Raw genomic sequence first — 18,807 nt, forward strand, 5'->3', positions numbered from 1 at the left:
TGAGAGGTGATTGATAGATAAGGATACCATGAGCAGGAGCACGTGATGCTGGTGCTAGCACTGCCTGTGCCCCAGAGGCCAGTTCCCTCTGCTCAGAGGTGGCTTCTTTGGTGCCCCTGAAGGCCCATCCTGTGGAGCTCTGGCCCAGGCCTGGGCTGTGTGTGGTGGCAGCCACGGAAAGGCTTTCTTGAAGGATTTACCACCGTGGAGCCTTGAAGTCTGAGGATGAACTGGAGGACGAAGGTAAGCGGGCAGGGGAGAGGGGTTAGCACCAGCTCGAGGGGAATTTGCAAGGGAGATGGGCACAGTCTGAGGCGTCTGCACCTGGAGAAGAGAGAACAGGCACTACCCATCACCTTGGCTCACCTTTCCTTTAGAGGCACACCTTGTCACCCTGCACACTCCCGGGGTGCAGAATCAGGGAGTGCAGCACCCTTGCTGAGCTCTGACTCACAGGCTCTGGCTTTGGAGCAGAGCTAGAGTTAAGGGAAGGAAAGCAGTTTACAGGGGAAGGCCTGAGAGGAATTCCAGGACAGACACAAGCTGCAGACGCCCAGGTGGCTCAGAGAGGGAGCAAGCAGTGAGGAAAACTATCCTGCCCAGAGCACAGAAGATGGAGCTGAGAGCACAGAGATGTGCCTAAGTCCAGCTTCAATGACCATGGCAACACTGGGTGCTCCTCTGGGACCTTTGCACCCCACTTCTGAAGGCCTCATGCCATTCCACCCATGGGACACCTTGAGGACTCCCAACCCTGCAAGAAACAGGAGAGGTCACTTGGTACCCTCACTTTGCATGCCCATAAAGGAGTCAGGCATCCAGGCATCATGCTTTCAGGGCAAATTTAATAAAGAATGCAAAAAGGTCCTGGTGAGCTACTCAGATCCCAGGTGCCACCTGTTTTGGCAGCCACGGGACTGTCCCCTCTGACGCCTGCCACACCCTACTCAGAGCAGCATCCAGATCCAGAGCGGGGCTCGGGCTCCCGACAAGGGGTGTCAGGACTGCTGTCTCCAGCTGGCACCAGATCTCCTGGCACCACTGAGGCCCAGGTCCAAGCTGCAGAGGCTCTGGTTCCTCCCGAGGCCGCAGGAGGTTAGGGAGGGCAAGCTGTGCAGCAGCAGCAAACTCTCCCCACTCCTTTACTTTGGTGCTCTGGCACCTTTTGCCCCAACAGTCAGGCTTCCCAGGGTTGAAAAAAACTCCTCCATTTCCTTCTGCAGCAGCTGGTTCCTCTTCTCTGCGTCCTCCCGTGCCCGCTCCGAGTTCCTCAGCTTTATTTCCAGCATTGTGTACTTTTTCTTTTCCTGGTCTAGTTCTTCTTCTAGCTGTGACATTCGTTTCCTCAGGTCGGCACTACCTTCTTCGAGTCTTAAAATTCAAGAAGAAAGACATCATTTTAGACTTGGGCCTGCTGGGTTTGCCAAGAAAACTCCATTGTCAGCAGACACTTGATGGGGCAAAGGAGCTGGTCAGGCCTGGACCAGGGGAAGGATGTGTGCGGGCTCAGACCCGGTGCTGGGTGAGGCCGCACGGACTGCATCTCCTTACAGACCCTGGGGCTTTCCCCCAAGCCAGTGGGGCCTCATCCCCGAGACCCTCCCCTCAGCCTTTGGCACTAGAGGCCAGGGGCCTCCCTGAGTCCTCACTCAAATACGAAGACCACTTAGCCTCCGGACTGACTGCTGTGATGGCAGAGAACTGTCCTGCTGAGGGATGGACTGCCAGCTGGCAGAGAACAGGACTGAGCCCTGCACCGAGGGGAGCAGGAAACTGTCCCCATGTTTGCTCTTCTACGAGACCCCTTGAGCTTCAGGCAGAGACAGCAACTCACAGGAAACCCCATTCAGGTTGTCACTTCATCTTCTGTTCCCTCTCGGCCTTCACACCCGAGCCCAAATGTCTGAGCCTCTGGGAAGCTTCTCTTGATCCTCCCGAGCGTATCACCCACATTACTGCTCCTTTTTGCTACCACAGAGCTACACCTCAGGCCTCTGTAGAGGTTAGCACATCTATCTTTTCAACCAGACGACCCACTCCTGTGAGACATGAGGGACTTGCTGCACCTGGCTCCTAGGAACCGACCTGACTACAAGACACATGACTGTGGGCAGGACTCAAACTTCACTGAGCCCTGGTGTCTCACCCTGAAAATGCAGGGGACGGCCTTCCACCTATGCACTGTAGCTATGATGGACCAAGGAGACCACGTGTGCACAGCACACCACCTGGCACATGGTGTACATGAAGCAAATATCCATTCCCTGCCCCATCCAGGATGAGGCCTGGGCCTTCACCCTCAACCAGTGAACACAGAGCATGGAGAAGGGCTAAAGTCTGGAAGAAGAGAAGGATACCCACTTTCACTACTTCGATATAGTACTGCAAGTCCTACACAGCAATCAGACAAGGAAAAGAAATAAAAGGTATTCAAATTGGTAGGGAGGAGGTAAAGTTATTATTTGCAGATGACATGATACTATATATTGAAAACCCTAAAGACTCCACACAAAAACTACTAGAACTGATAAAGGAATTCAGCAAGGTAGCAGGATACAAGATTAACATAGAAATTGGTTGCATTTCTTTATACTAACAATGAAACAAACAATCCCCTTTAAAACTGCATCCAAAAAAACAAAAAAAAGCCTTATGAATAAATCTCACCAAGGTGGTGAAAGACATATGCTGGGAACTACAAAACATTAATAAAGGAAATTGAAGGTGATTCAAAGAAATGGAAAGATATCCCATGCTCTTGGATTGGAAGAATTAATATTGTTAAAATGGTCATACTACCCAAAGCAATCTGCAGATTTGATGCAATCCCTGTCAAATTACCCATGACATTTTTCACAGAACTAGAACAAATAATCCTAAAATTTATATGGAACCGTGAAAGGCCCAGAATTGCCAAAGCAATCCTGAGGAAAAAGAACAAAGCAGGAAGCATAGCACTCCAGACTTAAGGCAATATTACAAAGCTAGAGTAATCAAAATAGCATGGTATTGGCACAAAAACAGACATATGAATCAATGGAACAGAATTAAAAGCCCAGAAGTAAACCCACACACTTGTGGTCAAATAATCCTCGACAGAGAAGGCAAGAATATACGATGGGGAAAAGACAGTTTCTTTAGCAAGTGGTGTTGGGAAAGTTGGACAGCCTCATGCAAATCAGTGAAGTTAGAACACAGCCTCACACTATACACAAAAATAAACTCAAAATGGCTTAAAGACCTAAGACGTGACACCATAAAACTCCTACAAAAGAACATAGGCAAAACGTTCTCTGACATAAGTCATGACAATGTTTTCTTTGGTCAGTCTCCCAAGGCAACAGAAATAAAAGCAAAAATAAAATGCGACCTAATCAAACTTACAAGCTTTTGCACAGCAAAGGGAACCACAAACAAAACGGAAAGACAACCTATGGAATGGGAGAAAATACTTGCAAATGATGTGACCGACAAGGGCTTAATTTCCAAAACATACAAACAGCTCATACAATTCAGTAACAAAAAAGCAAACAACGCAGTTGAAAAATGGGCAGAAGACCTAAATAGACATTTCTCCAAAGAAGACATACATATGGCCAATAGGCACATGAAAAGATACTCATCATCACTAATTCGTAGAGAAATGCAAATCAAAATTACAATGAGGTACCACCTCACACTGGTCAGAATGGCCATCACTAAAAAGTCTAAAAATAACATGTTGAAGAGGGTGTGGAGAAAAGGGAACCCTCTAACACTGTTGGTGGGAATGTTAAGTTGGTGCAGCCACTATGGAGAACAGTATGGAGGTTCCTCAAAAAACTAAAAATAGAGTTGCCATATGATCCAGCAATCCCACTCCTGGGCATATACCCAGACAAAACTTGAATTCAAAAATATACATGCATTCCTATGTTCACAGCAGCACTATTTACAATAGCCAAGACATGGAAACAACCTAAATGTCCATCGACAGATGAATGAATAAAGAAGATGTGGTATGTATATACAATGGAATATTACTCAGCCATAAAAAAGAATGAAATCATGCCATTTGCAGCAACATGGATGGACCTAGAGATTATTATACTAATCAAAGTGAATCAAAGAAAGACAAATATCATATATCACTTATATGTGGAATCTAAAATATGACACAAATGAACTTATCTATGAAACAGACTCATAGAGAACGGACTTGTGGTTGCCAAGGGGGAGGGGTGGCGGTGGGGAGAGGGATGGATTCAGAGTTCAGGATTAGCAGATGCAAACTATTATATATATAGGATGGGCAGACAATGAGGTCCTATTGTATAGCACAGGGAACTATATTCAATATCCTGGGATAAACCATAATGGAAAAGAATATGAAAAAATATATGTATATGTATACCTGAATCACTTTGCTGTACAGAAGAAATTAACACAATGTTGTAAACCAACTATACTTCAATTTTTAAAAAAAAGCATGGAGAAGGGAGAAAGCCTCCCTTCACCCCAGCCTCCCATCTGGGGAGCACGGGGCATAATGTCAGAAGACCCCGCCCCCAGGGCAGGGGCAGCAGGCCCCCCATGAGCCGCCTCACTGCTTCTCCTCCCGTCCAGGCCCCTCCTTTGCCAGGTCCTCCCTGCCCCCTGGTGCTCCTGAGCACAGCCTCCATGCCACTCCTTGAGGGACCTTGTCCAGCCTCAGACTTGAAGCACTTAAAGCACTCAATGTGCTGACAACCCTCAATCTTTATCTCCCTCAAGTCCACTCAGAAACTTAATAAGTATCTCCAACTTAACAGACCCACAGCTGAGCTCCTGCCCTCCTTCCCCAAGTCACCCTCCTATAGCCCCAGTTTCCCCGGCTCAGTGACCACCTTCTTCCAGATGCTCGGCCAAAACAAAAATGGTGTCTCTCAAGTCAGTTCTTTTTCTCACCACCACACCTGATCAACTGGAAAAACCCAAACATTCAGAATCTGGCTGCTTCTCCCACCTTGACTGCTGCCCCATAGATCCATGCCAGCCACAGGTCTGACCTAGATGGCCATGGCCTCCTAACTGGTCTTTGTCTGCCTCATCAAGTGCTCCTGAGCACAGCAGTCAGTGCACCTCATCAAAGTGATCAGAGTCCTCCAGGTCTTCCAGCAGCTTCACATCTCACTGGCAATAAAATCAAAGCATCACTCCTGCCAAAACGCCTTGCCGCCTGCCCCACCCCAACTCTGCTACGCTTTCAGAGCTTGCCCAGACACTCTGCCAGTACACAGTGGGGCAGGGACTCGAACCCATAGCCTGCCAGGTGACAATACTGCATTTCCCCTGAGAACCCCAGCCTCCAAGAAGGTGAAAGATCTAGAAGCTCAAGTCAGCTCCACAAACAGCCAAGAAAGTGAGATGTTGATTCTGACCCCCTCTGAGGCTGCCCCCAGTGTCCGCCGAGTAACACTTCCTGTACACTCTGAGCTCATCTTCAGCAGTAATCACCTTCCAGTGAATCTGCAGGGAGCTCCTTCTATTACCTCTGCCTGGTAAATTCCAACCCAGTGCTTACATTGTGGGTTTTCTCCACAATTTTAAACCCCAGAGTTTTACTTATACTGTGTCTGTCCTTTCTCCTCCTTACTCAGCTCAGTCCTATCGGTCCTTCAAGTCCTGGCTCTGACATTGCCTGCTGTGACTTCCCCCATGGCAGGGCCTGCTGCCCTCATGGCCCCTTTCCTGCCATCTTCCTGCCGTGAACACAGAGACTGCACACACCTGACACTCCCCAGGTGCCCAGGAAACAGCTGCCAGCAGAACAAGAGGGTCAAATGCTACCATTCCAGCTCCCTGTGGGAATCCCAGGCTCAGAAATAGAAGCATGAATCCCTTCCACCTCCACTGTCTGATGGAAAAAGGAAGCACTCAGAACCCACTGAAGCCCCCCTGCTAGTGGGTGGGACATGGGTTCACAGGTCTGATGCATAGGCTGATGCAAGGCCTGGGGCAAAAGGAGCTAAGGGGTCTGAGACACTGATGGAAGCACCACTCACTGTCCAGTGTAGGCTCTGCTGGTGATTTTAATTGGGGAACTTGGCCTCTCAGAGCTGGAAAATGCCCTCTGCACAGGGAGGCTGGGAGGATGGAACCAGGGCCCATCAGTGAACAAGCCTGCAAGCCCTAAAGGGTGGCACGAGGGACTTCCCTGGTGGCACAGTGATTAGGAATCCGCCTGCCAATGCAGGGGACACGTGTTCGAGCCCTGGTCCGGGAAGATGCCACATGCCGCGTAGCAGCTAAGCCCGTGCGCCACAACTAAGCGGCCTGCGCTCTAGAGCCGGCAGAGCCACAACTACTGAAGCCTGTGCGCCTAGAGTCTCTGCTCTGCAACAAGAGAAGCCACCACAATGAGAAGCCCTCGCACCGCAACGAAGAGTAGCCCCCACTCGCGCCGCCTACCAATGCAGGGGACACGTGTTCGAGCCCTGGTCCGGGAAGATGCCACATGCCGCGTAGCAGCTAAGCCCGTGCGCCACAACTAAGCGGCCTGCGCTCTAGAGCCGGCAGAGCCACAACTACTGAAGCCTGTGCGCCTAGAGTCTCTGCTCTGCAACAAGAGAAGCCACCACAATGAGAAGCCCTCGCACCGCAACGAAGAGTAGCCCCCACTCGCGGCAACTAGAGAAAGCCCGTGGGCAGCAACGAAGACCCAACGCAGCCAAAAATATATAAATAAATAAATTTATATATTAAAAAAAAAAGGTGGCACAAGGTGTCCTCTGTGACCCAGCAGAAGGGAGGGCTTGGCTTAGCAAGGCCAGCTCCCTCCTCAGAGAAAATCGGATTTCGATCCAGGAGAAGTCCTCACTACATCAGGTCCAACCATGGGCAGTCAACCAGGCTGTCGTGGGGCCTGCAGTGCACGCGTGCCCTGCCCCAGTCCCAGTTCCTGGGCTACAGGACATACCTTGGGGGCCTGCCTCCTCCCTGAGGGCCCCAGAGGGACCGCCACTCTGAGCCTCTCCATCAAAGGCTTCTGACAGCATGCCAGCCCCTCAGCTCCTGAGCTTTCCCAGACATAGGATCCCCACCCCTCCACTCCCAGCCCTGTCCTGTGGGCATTGTCCCAGAAAGGCGGCTCCTGGGCACTGGCTGCTCTGACCCCTGCCTCCAGGGGGCTTTCTTTCAGAGCCAGAGGCTGACTGCCCGGACCAGTGCCCAGTGAGCCGGCTGGCTGCAAGGGCCCTGCCCGGCCCGGGGAGCACCCGCCTCGCACTCGCCCAGCAGCTGTAGCCCTTTACCTTTTCACACTCGTCTCGTACTCAGTCCTCTGCCGGCACAGCTCTGCCCTGAGCTCCGTGACCAGGCCCTGGAGAGCCTCAGTACGGTGGGCGAGGTCCTGGGTGGGGCTGCCTGGGTCACTGGGCTCGCTGCTGCTGATGCAGGCACCCACCCTGTCCAGGCCGTGGTCCAGGTCTGGGGATCTGCATTCCTCGCTGCTGCTGGGGACAGGGGAGGGCTCGAGGGCCCCCTCAGTGTGGAGGGAGCTGCAGGCAGAGGAGTCGCTGGCCCTGCACGCTGTGCAGCTGCTGACCGAGCCCCTGGCTGAGGCCTCGCAGGAAGAGGCCCCAGACCATGGCATGCTGGCCACGCTGGGTGTGCTGGGAAAGGGGCTGGGCAGGGGCACGTTGTCATAGGTGGAGAGTCTCTGCTCGGAGCCTGAGTCCTTGAACCGGTCTCCCGATGAGGCCCGGCGGTGGCCTCGCAGGGAGGACAGCCCGTTCATGAGCCAGTTCCCTCCGGAGGAAATGATGGGCACCTCCAGGGATGAGGTGCCCACCTTCGGGCTCCCCGACCGGGACCCTGACTGCCGGAAGGAAGACCTCCAGTTGGGCAGAGTCTGCACCTTCTTCCCAGGGCTGGTGGCAGCAGGGCTGCTTCGGCTACCCAGGCCCGTGGGAGAGGTTCTAGAGAATGCCGCCACAGCAGCCCCATCCAGAGAAGAGGTCCTGTGCGAGGGCAGGCCGGGGGCACTGGGGCTGCCGGGCTCTGCCTGGCTGTCCCTGGTGACCTCCTCGGAGCCCCATCCCACGGTGCATGGTGGGCTCCCGCGTGGGGAGGCTGGCCCTTCCGTGGTCCTCGCAGTGAAGAGCTGTCTGTGTTTGCGGATCAGGACAGTCATCAGGTGCTGGACCAGAGAAGTGCCTGCCAGGAAGAAGGAACGAGAAAAGTCTGGCTGTGAATGCCTCCAGTCCAGGCTCTCCAGACCAGTCAGGGGAAGCTGCAGCTCGAACCCAGGGTGCCCAGCCCTGATAGTAGCCCCAAACCAGGCTACTCCTCAAGTAAGGACTCAACAAGAGCTTGCCGTGTGCCACCCCAAAGGAAAGGACGGCCACCACCCCCTCCAAATCCAGGCAGGGACAGAAGGACCATACCCAGGAATCCCCCTCCTCCAATGTGGGCCCTGGAGCACAGAGCAGCGCTGTCCCTTCGCACCCACTCCACCCAGCTGGCGGAGGGAGGAGCAGGCACAATGCCTGTTAAGGCTGCGGGCTCAGCCAAGGGCAGGCTGGGACTGGAAACCAGGACCTGGACGGCAGGGCCCTCTCGGCTGCCCCATATGCTGCCCACAGTGGCCGTGCCTGACCGTCCACACTCTGGGGGGCACAGGGCTCTGGGACACAGAGTAGAGATGTCTTACAGGTGCATGTAGGCACACATACACAACCCCATACACACACAACCCCGTGCACACAGACAGATGCACACGGCTGCCCCCCAACGTGAACAGCCCCACACACATGCACACAATCCCTCTTCTCCAGGCCACAGGCCCTGAGATGCAGCCTGTGGCATCTGTGGGGACTCGGTTCCTGAGGCTGTGGGGTGGGGGGAGGGGTCAGTGACAAAAGGAGGCGGCGCAGAGGGACCATGGTATCTATCCTCCTGCCTCGTTCCCTCCTGTTGTCCTCAACCAAAAATACCAGAGACTGGGGAGGCTTCTGTGTGATGAGGAGGGTGAAGTACTTGGGTGGACCCTCCCACTAGATAGTGTAACAGAATCGTGGGGAAAACTAAGTAAACAATCTTTAGTCCAGAAAAGTAGGTGAGGCAGGAACTCAGCAAGTCAGTGGGGTGAGCATCTGCCCTCAGACGTTTGTGCAATCTGGCAGGCGGGAGCTCTGGGGAGACCTGCCAGTCAGGCCAAGGGCGTGCCAAGCGAGAGCACCACCCCCAACGGTCACACCCTCGGCTGGGGGCGGGGAGGGACAGCTCCACAGCCCACCCCGCCCCTCCCCTAGGTCACGCTCGACAGGAATGGCCACTCTGCCCTCAGCCTGCCTGGCGCCAGGGGCAGCAGGCTCCAGCTGGCGTCGGGTGGGTCCTGTGTGAGTCCCTGCCGGCGTCTGCGCTCAGCCGGGACTGGCTGCGGGTTTCTTGCCTGTGAGCGACTAGGCTCTCACACTAACCCCGCCGGGACAGTCTTCCATGGGGTCTCCAAGCAGGGCTCTCATTTCCATGCCAGGCTGCACCTGTGCCCTTTGAAAAGTCGGGCTGACAGAGTCACCTTGCCTCTCCTGGCCTGTCTCCTCATCTGTAAATTGGGGGCAGTAACCACAGCGCGGGCTGCTTGTGAAGATTAAAATGCGGTGGTAGAAGTAAGGTACTTAGCAGAGGCCGGGGCGTGTTAAAAGCAGCTGCTGTTGCTATTTTTTTTAATCATTATTAGTCTTCATTATAGAACGGAATATTCCTAGGGTTTGCAAAAAGCTTGACATCCAGAAGACGCCTGTGACAATTACTTAATCGAAAACTACTTTAGAAAAGCAAAAACATCTGTGAGTGTTCAAGGGCAAGGGCACTGACCTTTTCCACACCTGCCCCCCAGCCTCTCTCACCATTCTAACTGCACCTTATGACCTCATCCACAGGGCAAAGCTCCTTTTCCTCTTATAGCTGACCCCTTGGGGGAGGAGGCGCTGGAGGAGGCAGGGAGGAGGTCCAGAGAGGCTGCTGCCAAGTCCCCAGGGATGGAGCCGCCCTTCCTGCCGGCCTGGCGTTGAGGATGCTGAGGACTTGCCCAGGATCAAGGCAAGCCCAGAGCACCACGCACACCCCCACCATTACCTTCCATGATGGTCACTGGGTCTTCTATCTGTGGCCGAAGTATATTAGGTCCAAAAACAGTTGCCAGGTTCTGGACGCTCATCTTGTTGACATCTGAGTGGGACTGAACTTCATCCAGAAACCTGCAAAGTAAGGAAGAGACAGTTGGCAGGGAAGCAAATCCTGATGCCAGATCTACTGAAAGCTGCCTGGCCCCCATGCTCAGCTGCACCCACATTTCCACAGCTGCTAAGCACAGCCAGCTGCCCCTGCCAGGCTTGGAAGAAGGCAGAGCTTCCCCTAAGATCTGAGAGGGCCGTCAGAAGCAAAGGCCACTGGGACAAGGGCCTGTCATGGAAGGACACACAATTCTCCCACCTGCAGTGGGGGCAGATGCCCAGGAAGGCCCAGATCCCCCCAGACACGGGGCTGGGTGAAGGCCACCCTGCATGTCCTCTCCTGGCACACTAAGCCTAGGTCGTGGTCAGGAGGCAGACCCATGGGGAGGGGATGCTGAGAGGCACCCAGAGGAGGCAGAAGGAACAAATGCTGTACCCTTTTCCTTCAGGAATGATGTGCTCAGGACTGCAAGCTCTATGAGTGCAGTGACTGTGTTCTTCTATATTCCCCATTGGCTCGACAGACATGTGAGTGGAAACATGACCCAGGCCCCTGACCCCCCTGAAGGGCAGGGAGCCAGAGCACAGCTGAGGGAAGCCCCACCCCTAGTCACTTACTTGCAGATATATCTAAGCAGGTTGTAATTGACCAGGGGAAGGCTGCTCACTTGTTTAGCCAACTCCAGAGTTCCCTTGGGATTGAGAGAAAAAACAGCATTTCAAAGACCAGCAAGGAGGCCCCAGTCCTCTTACTAGAGGGAGTAGGGGGTGAGAATCGGAGTCCAGACCTCCATCCACAGCCCATGGGCCTGGCCCCAGGTGACCAGAGGGGCACCACCACTTGCATCTCCCTGGCTTGTGACCTCCGGGGGGAAGCAGATTTACTTTCGAGAAGCCGTTGTGAGGGATGTGCCTCTGCAGGACCACAGAGGAATGTCAGGGCCAGCTCACTGATCGAGGTACAAATATTTGCCAGATAAAGACCCCTCATCTCCCACACGGCCAGAGGGAGGGCAAACAGTCCTTCCCCAGCCGGAGCCCAGCAGGGCTGCAGGCGGGCACTGCAGGGGTGGGGTGAGGGGCCTGTCCTGGGAGCAGTCTCGAATTCTTTTGGGAGGTGGCGGGATAGAAACAGATGAAAAGTCTGGTTGTTTCTGAACCCCACGGCTGGCCTGGGTAGCGTGAGTTGGTTGTGGGAGCAGGTGATGGAGCAGGAGTGCCTACTGGGTGGTGGCCCAGCCTGAGCTCCCTGTGCTCAGGGGCGTGGCTGGAACACGGCCTGCTTTAGTAAGTACCTGTCCCTCTGGGAGACAGAGGGCCGCACACAGGGAGGGGATGCTCCAGGCACCTCGCCCCAGCGTGCCCTCCCACACACAGTGGGATGTTCCAGCCCTCCCCAGATTAGGAGGTTCTAGGCCTGTCCCCCACAGAGCAGGCTGCTCCAGGGTACCACCCCCCTGACATACACAGAGCAGGCGGCAGGATCTGTGTGCCATGAAGAGTCACAGAAAGTCCTGTCTCCACATACCCGCCACCAACTAGCAGGCCCACCCCCCAGGATGGGTCCCCATGAGCCACTAACCTCCCCCTCGTCCTTGGTGAGCAGCTGGGCGCAGCTAAGGAAGTCCTCATACCTGGCGAAGGGGACCACAGGCTCGGGGAGCTCCCGCAGGTAGAGCTTCAGCAGGGAGGCCACCGTGTGCACGTCTGTTGTGCTGCAGGCAGAGGGACGAGTGTGAGGCCTGGGCGCCAGGGAACCGCAGGAGTGACAGTACCCCGCCCCACCCCCACCACGGGCAGCCTCTGCTCTCACGTCCGTTTGTGTGTGCGCACGCGCGCACGCTGTGACGGCTGGCTGGTGAACAGGTGAGCGTGAAGGGCCCCCTTCCACTGCCCTGCTGCCTGCCCCAGGGTACTCTGGAGGGTGACGTGCAGCTGCTCCACACTGGGGAGGCGGGCCAGGGGCACAGCTGTCCTTCGACCCAAGCCTGAGCTTGCTCCTCTGCCCAGGCTCACCCTCCAACGGAAGCAGGAGGGCTGTGTCAAAGGCGCCCACCACGCAGGGCTGCTGAGCCCCTTGAAAAAGGGCAGCTGTCCCTGGGCACCTGCCACCAGAGGCTGGGCAGGTCAGAGGTCAGGCCCTTTCCCTGGCTTCTGGGCTTCTATTCACACTATGGATGCCCCATTTCCAGCACCCCAGAGCCCCGTATGTGCACTCCCAGGCATCAGTCTCCTGCTTGTAGCTGGGAGCTGCCCTGGCTGAAGTGGGCCCTGTGGAGGGTGGCAGCCCTGGGCCTGTTTGGACTCTGGGTTCAGGTCCTGGACTGCAGTCTTGGCACCTCCTCCAAGCTTGCCTTCCAGGCTGGGCTAGGCCCCAGGTATTTCATCTGCTTTTCTAGGGCCCTGGATTTAAACGCTGGACCTGCATTTCCCTCATGGGAGGTGCTCAGGAAAGATGGGCCTAGGACCAAAAGAACATGGCTGTGCCATTAAGGTGCCACCTGGCCCTGGCTGTCCAAGGCTGGTATCACTGAGCTAAGCGCTGGGGTCCCTTCCGCCCTGGCATTTGGAATTATGGGGTTCCACAGGGCTACATGCACCTCAAACTCACCTACCCAGAGCCCCTCCCTGCCTCAGGACTGGTGGCTCTTGGTGGTTCTCTGTCTGGCCAGTGGAGCGGCCCCCATCCCTGCCCCCACCTCCCCTCTCCAGCCAGGCATGCTGCCACCCACAGCCTTCAGTGCCTTCTCTCAGCCACCTCCTCTGCTGACACATCCATTTCCTGGGTGCTTAGGTCCCCAGTGGGTACCCAGCCTTGAGCCCAATGTCCCTTCTCCCACCTGGGGACCCCATGAGTTCACTGCCAGCCACTGTGTGAGCAGGAGCCTCAGGAGGACGCGGGGAGGGATGGGAAGCCAGGAGGATCAGCTGCTGGCCTTCGGACAAGGGCCAGCCATCATGTCTCCTCCGATGGAGGAGGTGGAAGCATTTCTGATCTGGGCAAGTAGACGCAGAGTGGCCCTCCGTGCTGCAGACCTTGCCTCCGCGTCCCTGCCCAAAGCCCCATCCCGGTGGCTCCTGGCTGCCCACGGGTTCCAGTGTTCCTGCGTCTGGGAGCTTGGCCCAGCCCTGACTGCCTCACCTTCTTTCTCCCTCCCTAGCAATTCACCTCCTCCCTCTCTCCCCACTCCCCACAGTTGACCCAAGCTTCTTCTGGTCACTTTCTCCCTAAACTCCCCTCAGACCCTCCCCTCCCACTCACACCTGCCTGAATCCAGCCCCCAACTCTAGCACTCAAGGAGAATGTTCACAGCCCACAGCACAATGGGTGCCCACCAGCCTGTGAGCCCTTCCAGGGCAGGTGTTGTCACCTGTCCTGCTCCCTCCCAGGAGCAGGCACACAGTGTGCAGTGGAGGGGGGCTGGGTGCACCGCCAAGGAGGGCAACAGCTGGAGACAAGGGCTCGCCCTGGGGTCCAAATCAGCTTCTGCCCTCGCTGTTGCACAGCAGGTAACCCGCCGTGAGGCAGATAACCCCCAGCCTGTTTCTCCATCTGCAGGATGGATCTGGTAATGCCGCCATTCCCCTGCATCTCTTCATTCCCAAAGACCCCCTCACCCCCGCCGACACCAATGTCCATCCAGAACACAGCTGTGGTCTCCTGCCCCCTACACCTCGCTCCCCTGCAGTGCGCTCTCCACGTGACGGCCTGGCCCATCTTTCCCATCCCAGCCCAGTCACCAAGCACTACCTCCCTGGGGGCTGGGCTGCCTGCTCTGGGAGCCAGGAGCACGCCCTGCTCTACTGTGGGCCAGGCCAAGGGGAGCTTGGTGATGAGAACCCGGGCTGGTTCCCTGAGTGCATTTACTTGTCATCTGTCCTGGCCACGTGCAGGGCCTTGTCTGTTGTCTGTCCTGTTCACGGCCACTCCCCCACACCTACCAAGCGCTCTCCCTCAATGGATGGGTGCGAAGTGATGTACGAAGAGTTGTTGCGAGTCACCAGAGCCACCAAGGTGAGGCACAGGGCAGAACGTCCTCGAGATGCTCGGCAACAACACGGACAGGGCTGGGAGACCTGCTACGGGCCAGGGACTAGAGACCAGGGTGGCAGGAAGGGACAGGTGTGGGGACTGCGGCTTCCAGGCCAGGTGGGGCTCTGTATGGAGGAGCAAGTCCAGGACTGGAGGCCGGAGTTCACGGTGCAGAGCGTGTCTACGCACGTGGAGCAAGCCAGCTCGGTCCCGGATGGCCTCTGCCAGCATGTGGGTGAGGGGAGCAGCCCTGGGACAATCCCGTCAGGAAGTGGAGAAGAGGAGCCTTGGGACGCCTGTGTTGGGGGTGGGCACAGTGCAGGGCCAGAGGAGATCCCAGGAAGTGGGAGAGAATGGGGTCAGATAGCCCGGGAGAAGCTTCCAGAAGGGCGAGGCACTCAGAGCCCGGGCCAGCTGTGGCAGTGCAGGGAACACTGTGGAGAAGGGTCCTGGAAAGGTGGGTGGAGCCCTGGTGTTCAGGGGGCTGAGGACGGGCAAGCGTGGGTACGGGAGAGGAGACCCTAGGTGAGAGGCTGTCGGATGACAGGAGGGAGAAGCAGGATGGTTCTGGAAGGGTGAGCAGGCTGAGAGAGGAACTTTCCTGGAGGGGGGAATGTAGGTGGAGGGCAAGGGGCTCTGGGAAAGAGGCCAGGATCCAGCTGGGCAGAGCCCACCTCTGGGCATCTTGGGTGAGTTACATGGGGTCTCCCAGCCTTGGGTTCTAATCCATAAAATGGGCATATGACCATTGAAGAAAAGTCTGTAAACGCACTGAGGGCAGGGCTAGTGTGGGATGCTCCAGATGGAAGCAGGGGGTCAGGTAGGGAGAGGGAGGTGGGGGGAGAGAGGCTGAGGAGAGGTTGAGGTTGGAAGGTGCAAAGGGGGGCCTGCCCTGCGCCCGTCATGCCACTCACCCTTGCTTCTGCCCCCACCCTGGCATGGGGTTCCCCCTTGGCCACTGGCCCCTAAATCTGGTTGCTGAGCAGAGTCACTAGGGTCTTTTATACATGCAGATTCCCACTCCTCCTTCGTGTGTCTGATTCCACAGGAGTGGGGAGGGCGGGGCCTGGAACCTGGACTTTTGGTAGCTCCTGGGGATCCAGATATACTTACTGTCTTACCGCCTAATGCCAACTCAGGAGATATCTGCAAACACGAAATCAGATCTGGCTGCCACCCTACTCAAACTGTGCCTGGCCTCCTGGGCCTCAGGACCAAACCCAGCTCCCTGGAGTACCTTCCTCGGCTTTGCCCCACCTGCACACATGCTCTTTGCAAGCTGCGGTTCCTGAAGGCCTCAGCCTGGATCCTCTCCCTTTCTGGCCCACCTGTTGAACACCCACTGGAGAGGCAGAGCCCCTCAGGCACCCCCGCCTTGCAGCCCTGACTCCCGACCTCTCAGCAGTGTGGGGCAGGCCTTCCCTGGGCTCCTGTCTCTCCCTCTGGACACTTCTACTCCTCTTCCTGGGATCACCTCCAGTCCATCCTCCAAGATGGGGCTTCTCAGGTTGTCCCCTTTCCTCTCTTCTCCCTCATGCCCTCTCAGGTGCACTCACCTCCTCTCACACCCTATTGTTGCCCCGTTGAAACAGAGGACACCCAACCCCACACTTGCCCCCAGAATCCTCTCCTTGGTTCTGGAACCGAGGGTCCCTCTGGCTACTGATCACATCACTTCCCTCAGATTTCCCACCAGCACACCACACTCAGCTCCTCAGCACCTTCCCAGTGACGGGGGGAGCAGAGAAAGGAGAGGCCGTGGTCATCCACAGCCAGGGGAGTGCTCAAGGTGTGGGGTCAGTGGCAAATGGGGCCGTGGTCCCTTCTCTAAAAAACCTCAATGTCAAGAGCAAGTTTCCAGGAACCACAGAGAAGCATTATTTGAAGCAATCTCCAACCCTAACCCACAGCCACACAGGCACAGGATGGAAGAGGCTTGGCTGGCAGAGGTTCACAGTGGACCACAAGCTCACTGAGATTATAAATAATGAACCACAAGCTCAGAGTATCAGATGGAAATACACGAGGCTCCAGATGAAGGAACCCCTGTGCCCTCCTGGGTAGACCCCCCTCTGGGGACTGGTGATCAGTCCCAGGCTCCACATGTGAAAAAGGTATTGATAGACTCTCCTGGCTGTGGTGATGGGTCTGGGCAGATGCTGGAGGGGCTGGAAGTGTTTTGCCCTGAGAGGAAAAGATCTGAAAATGCCAGGGCTGCCAGCAGAAACCTGTGGACCTATCCTGCAACAGAGGGGCCCTCGTCTGTGAAGGCAGATCTGAGAAGAACGGGCAGAAGCTCCATGGGGGCCAGGGCTGGCTTGATACAGAAAGAATTTTCTATGAAAAACTGCCCCATAATGGAGATACCATCAGAGAGAAGAGGCCCCCAAACAGCTACCTCTCCCCCGTTCTTAGCCCCTGGGCTCTAAGTGAGGCTGACTATCCCGGGGTGGAGCCCAGGACCCAGTAAGCCCCAGTGATGGGGTAGGATGGGCACTGGCCCAGGACAGGTGGAGGAGACTTGCTCCCTCGCCCCCAAAACCTGTGAGAATGTGGGGCTGGAGCCACGCCTCCATCTTGGCACCAAAGGAGCCTGGGGGGCAAGTCATCCCAAGAAAGCAGAGCCAAGAGACAGACCATGCAGAAGGCCTGGAGTCCTGGATGGTGCCAGCAGAGGCCTTTCCCTGCTCCTGCTGAGGTGGGCTTACGGGCATCCAGTGGACACAGCCCACGTGGAGGTGGCAGGATCCACCCCTAAGGGAGATGCAGGGCTGCTGCAGTGATTCTGTGCCCCGCACTCTGCCCATTGGGAGGGCTGGCTGGGCACGTGCCAGTGTAGGGCACCATCCCATCCTCCATCCTGTACCCATGCCTCTCAGCTGGCATCCTGAGAGGAGGCTATGCAGGGGAATGGACAGGTGGCCCTATCTGCACCCCTCCCAGGAGCTCACCTGTCAAACAGTGGCTTCTCCCCACAGTCGAAGGAATCCTGCAGGTCCCTCACCAGGTTGGCCTGGCCAGGCATGCGGAAGAGGCCCTCCTCGGTGAGCCCGCGCTCCCGGATGAAGTCCACACACTGCTCCACCAGCAGGGGTGCCAGGCGCGGGCCATACTTCCGCTCGTGGTGGACTGTGTCCTCCAGGCGCTGCCCAAAGACCCCTGGGCACAGAGAGGAGCTGGTCACACCCTCAGCTAGCCGGCTCAGCGGTGGGGGAGGGCACTGGGGACAACAGAGGGCAGGGGGTGCTGTCAGGGCCAAGGGTGGCTCCCCCGTGAGGGAGCAGGTTAGACACTGGGAGGGTAGGCACCCTGCGGCTGGGACGGGGCAGGAGAGCATAGCAGGCAGGGACCTGGCCTGGCCTGCGGAGCTTGTTCAAGCCTGAGGACCCTCAGGGAGGGGCCTCAGGGAGCATGCATTATGCATTTTATTGATTGGTTTATTTATGCAACACTAACCTCCAAATGGAAGTGGCTTGCATTTAAAAACCCAACACTATGTCCACCGAAAGACGCACTCTAGAAGGTTCTTAGTGGCATTCCCTTGCAATCCCTCCAAATGGGAAACTACCTAATGCCCATGAGCGGCAGGATGAGCAGAATCATCATGGTCTTCTCATACCGTGGAGCGTGGGGGACAGCAATGAAAGCAGATGGGACACAGCTCAGGCCAAAAGACAGACGATGTGAAAGCACAGTCACAACTCAGCACCACTGATCATTAGTGAAATGCAAATCAAAACCACCTCACACCCATGAGGACGGTTACTATCCAGAAAACAGAAAACGTGTTGGTGAGGATGTCAAGAAATTGGAACCCTTGTGCCCTGTTCATGGGAATGTAAAATGGTGCAGCTGCTGTGGAAAGCAGTATGGAGGCACCTCAAAAAATTTAAAACAGAGTTACCATATGATCCAGCAATTCTGTATACCCAAAAGAAGTGAAAGCAGAGACTTGAGCAGATATATGTACACCCATGTTCACAGTAGTATTGTTCACAACATCCAAATGGTGGAAGCAACCCAAGTGTCCATCAGTGGATAGATGGGTAGACAAAATGTGATACATACACACAACAGAATATTATTCAGCCATAAAAAGAAGGAAATTCTGACACATGCTATAACATGGACAAACCCTGAGGACATTTTGCCAAGTGAAATAAGCCAGTCCACTAAAACAAGTAAAATACTGTATGATTCCACTTATATGGGTACTTAGAATAATCAAATTCATAGAGACGGAAGGTAGAATGGTGGTTGCCAGGGACTGGAGGACAATGGAATGGCCAGTTATTGTTTAATGGGTACAGAGTCTGTTTTACAAGATGCAAAGAGCTCTGGAGATGAATGATGGTGATGATTGCACATGACGAATATACTTAATGCCACTGAATTGTACACTTAAAAATGGTTATGGGCTTTCCTGGAGGCGCAGTGGTTGCACGTCCGCCTGCCGATGCAGGGGAACCGGGTTCGCGCCCCAGTCCGGGAAGATCCCACATGCCACGGAGCGGCTGGGCCCGTGAGCCATGGCCGCTGAGCCTGCGCGTCTGGAGCCTGTGCTCCGCAACGGGAGAG

At 55.7% G+C, this 18,807-nt stretch overlaps 1 protein-coding gene across 1 annotated transcript in view; it reads right to left on the minus strand.

Moving 5' to 3' along the window:
- Nucleotides 1-828: 828 nt before the first annotated feature.
- The window catches only part of ARHGAP22 (Rho GTPase activating protein 22), a 162,231-nt gene continuing 144,252 nt past the window's right edge, over nt 829-18,807 (minus strand). Inside the window, exons 5-10 of the mRNA XM_028481910.1 lie at nt 17,181-17,388; nt 11,779-11,911; nt 10,815-10,888; nt 10,099-10,220; nt 7,272-8,175; nt 829-1,371 (exon numbers count right to left, since the gene is read on the minus strand). Coding sequence (XP_028337711.1) covers nt 1,143-1,371; nt 7,272-8,175; nt 10,099-10,220; nt 10,815-10,888; nt 11,779-11,911; nt 17,181-17,388 — 1,670 coding nt within the window. The 3' untranslated portion in view covers nt 829-1,142. The remainder of the gene's footprint in view (nt 1,372-7,271; nt 8,176-10,098; nt 10,221-10,814; nt 10,889-11,778; nt 11,912-17,180; nt 17,389-18,807) is intronic.

The sequence above is a fragment of the Physeter macrocephalus genome, chromosome 20, assembly GCF_002837175.3.
Source record: "Physeter macrocephalus isolate SW-GA chromosome 20, ASM283717v5, whole genome shotgun sequence".
NCBI classification, from domain to species: domain Eukaryota; kingdom Metazoa; phylum Chordata; class Mammalia; order Artiodactyla; family Physeteridae; genus Physeter; species Physeter macrocephalus.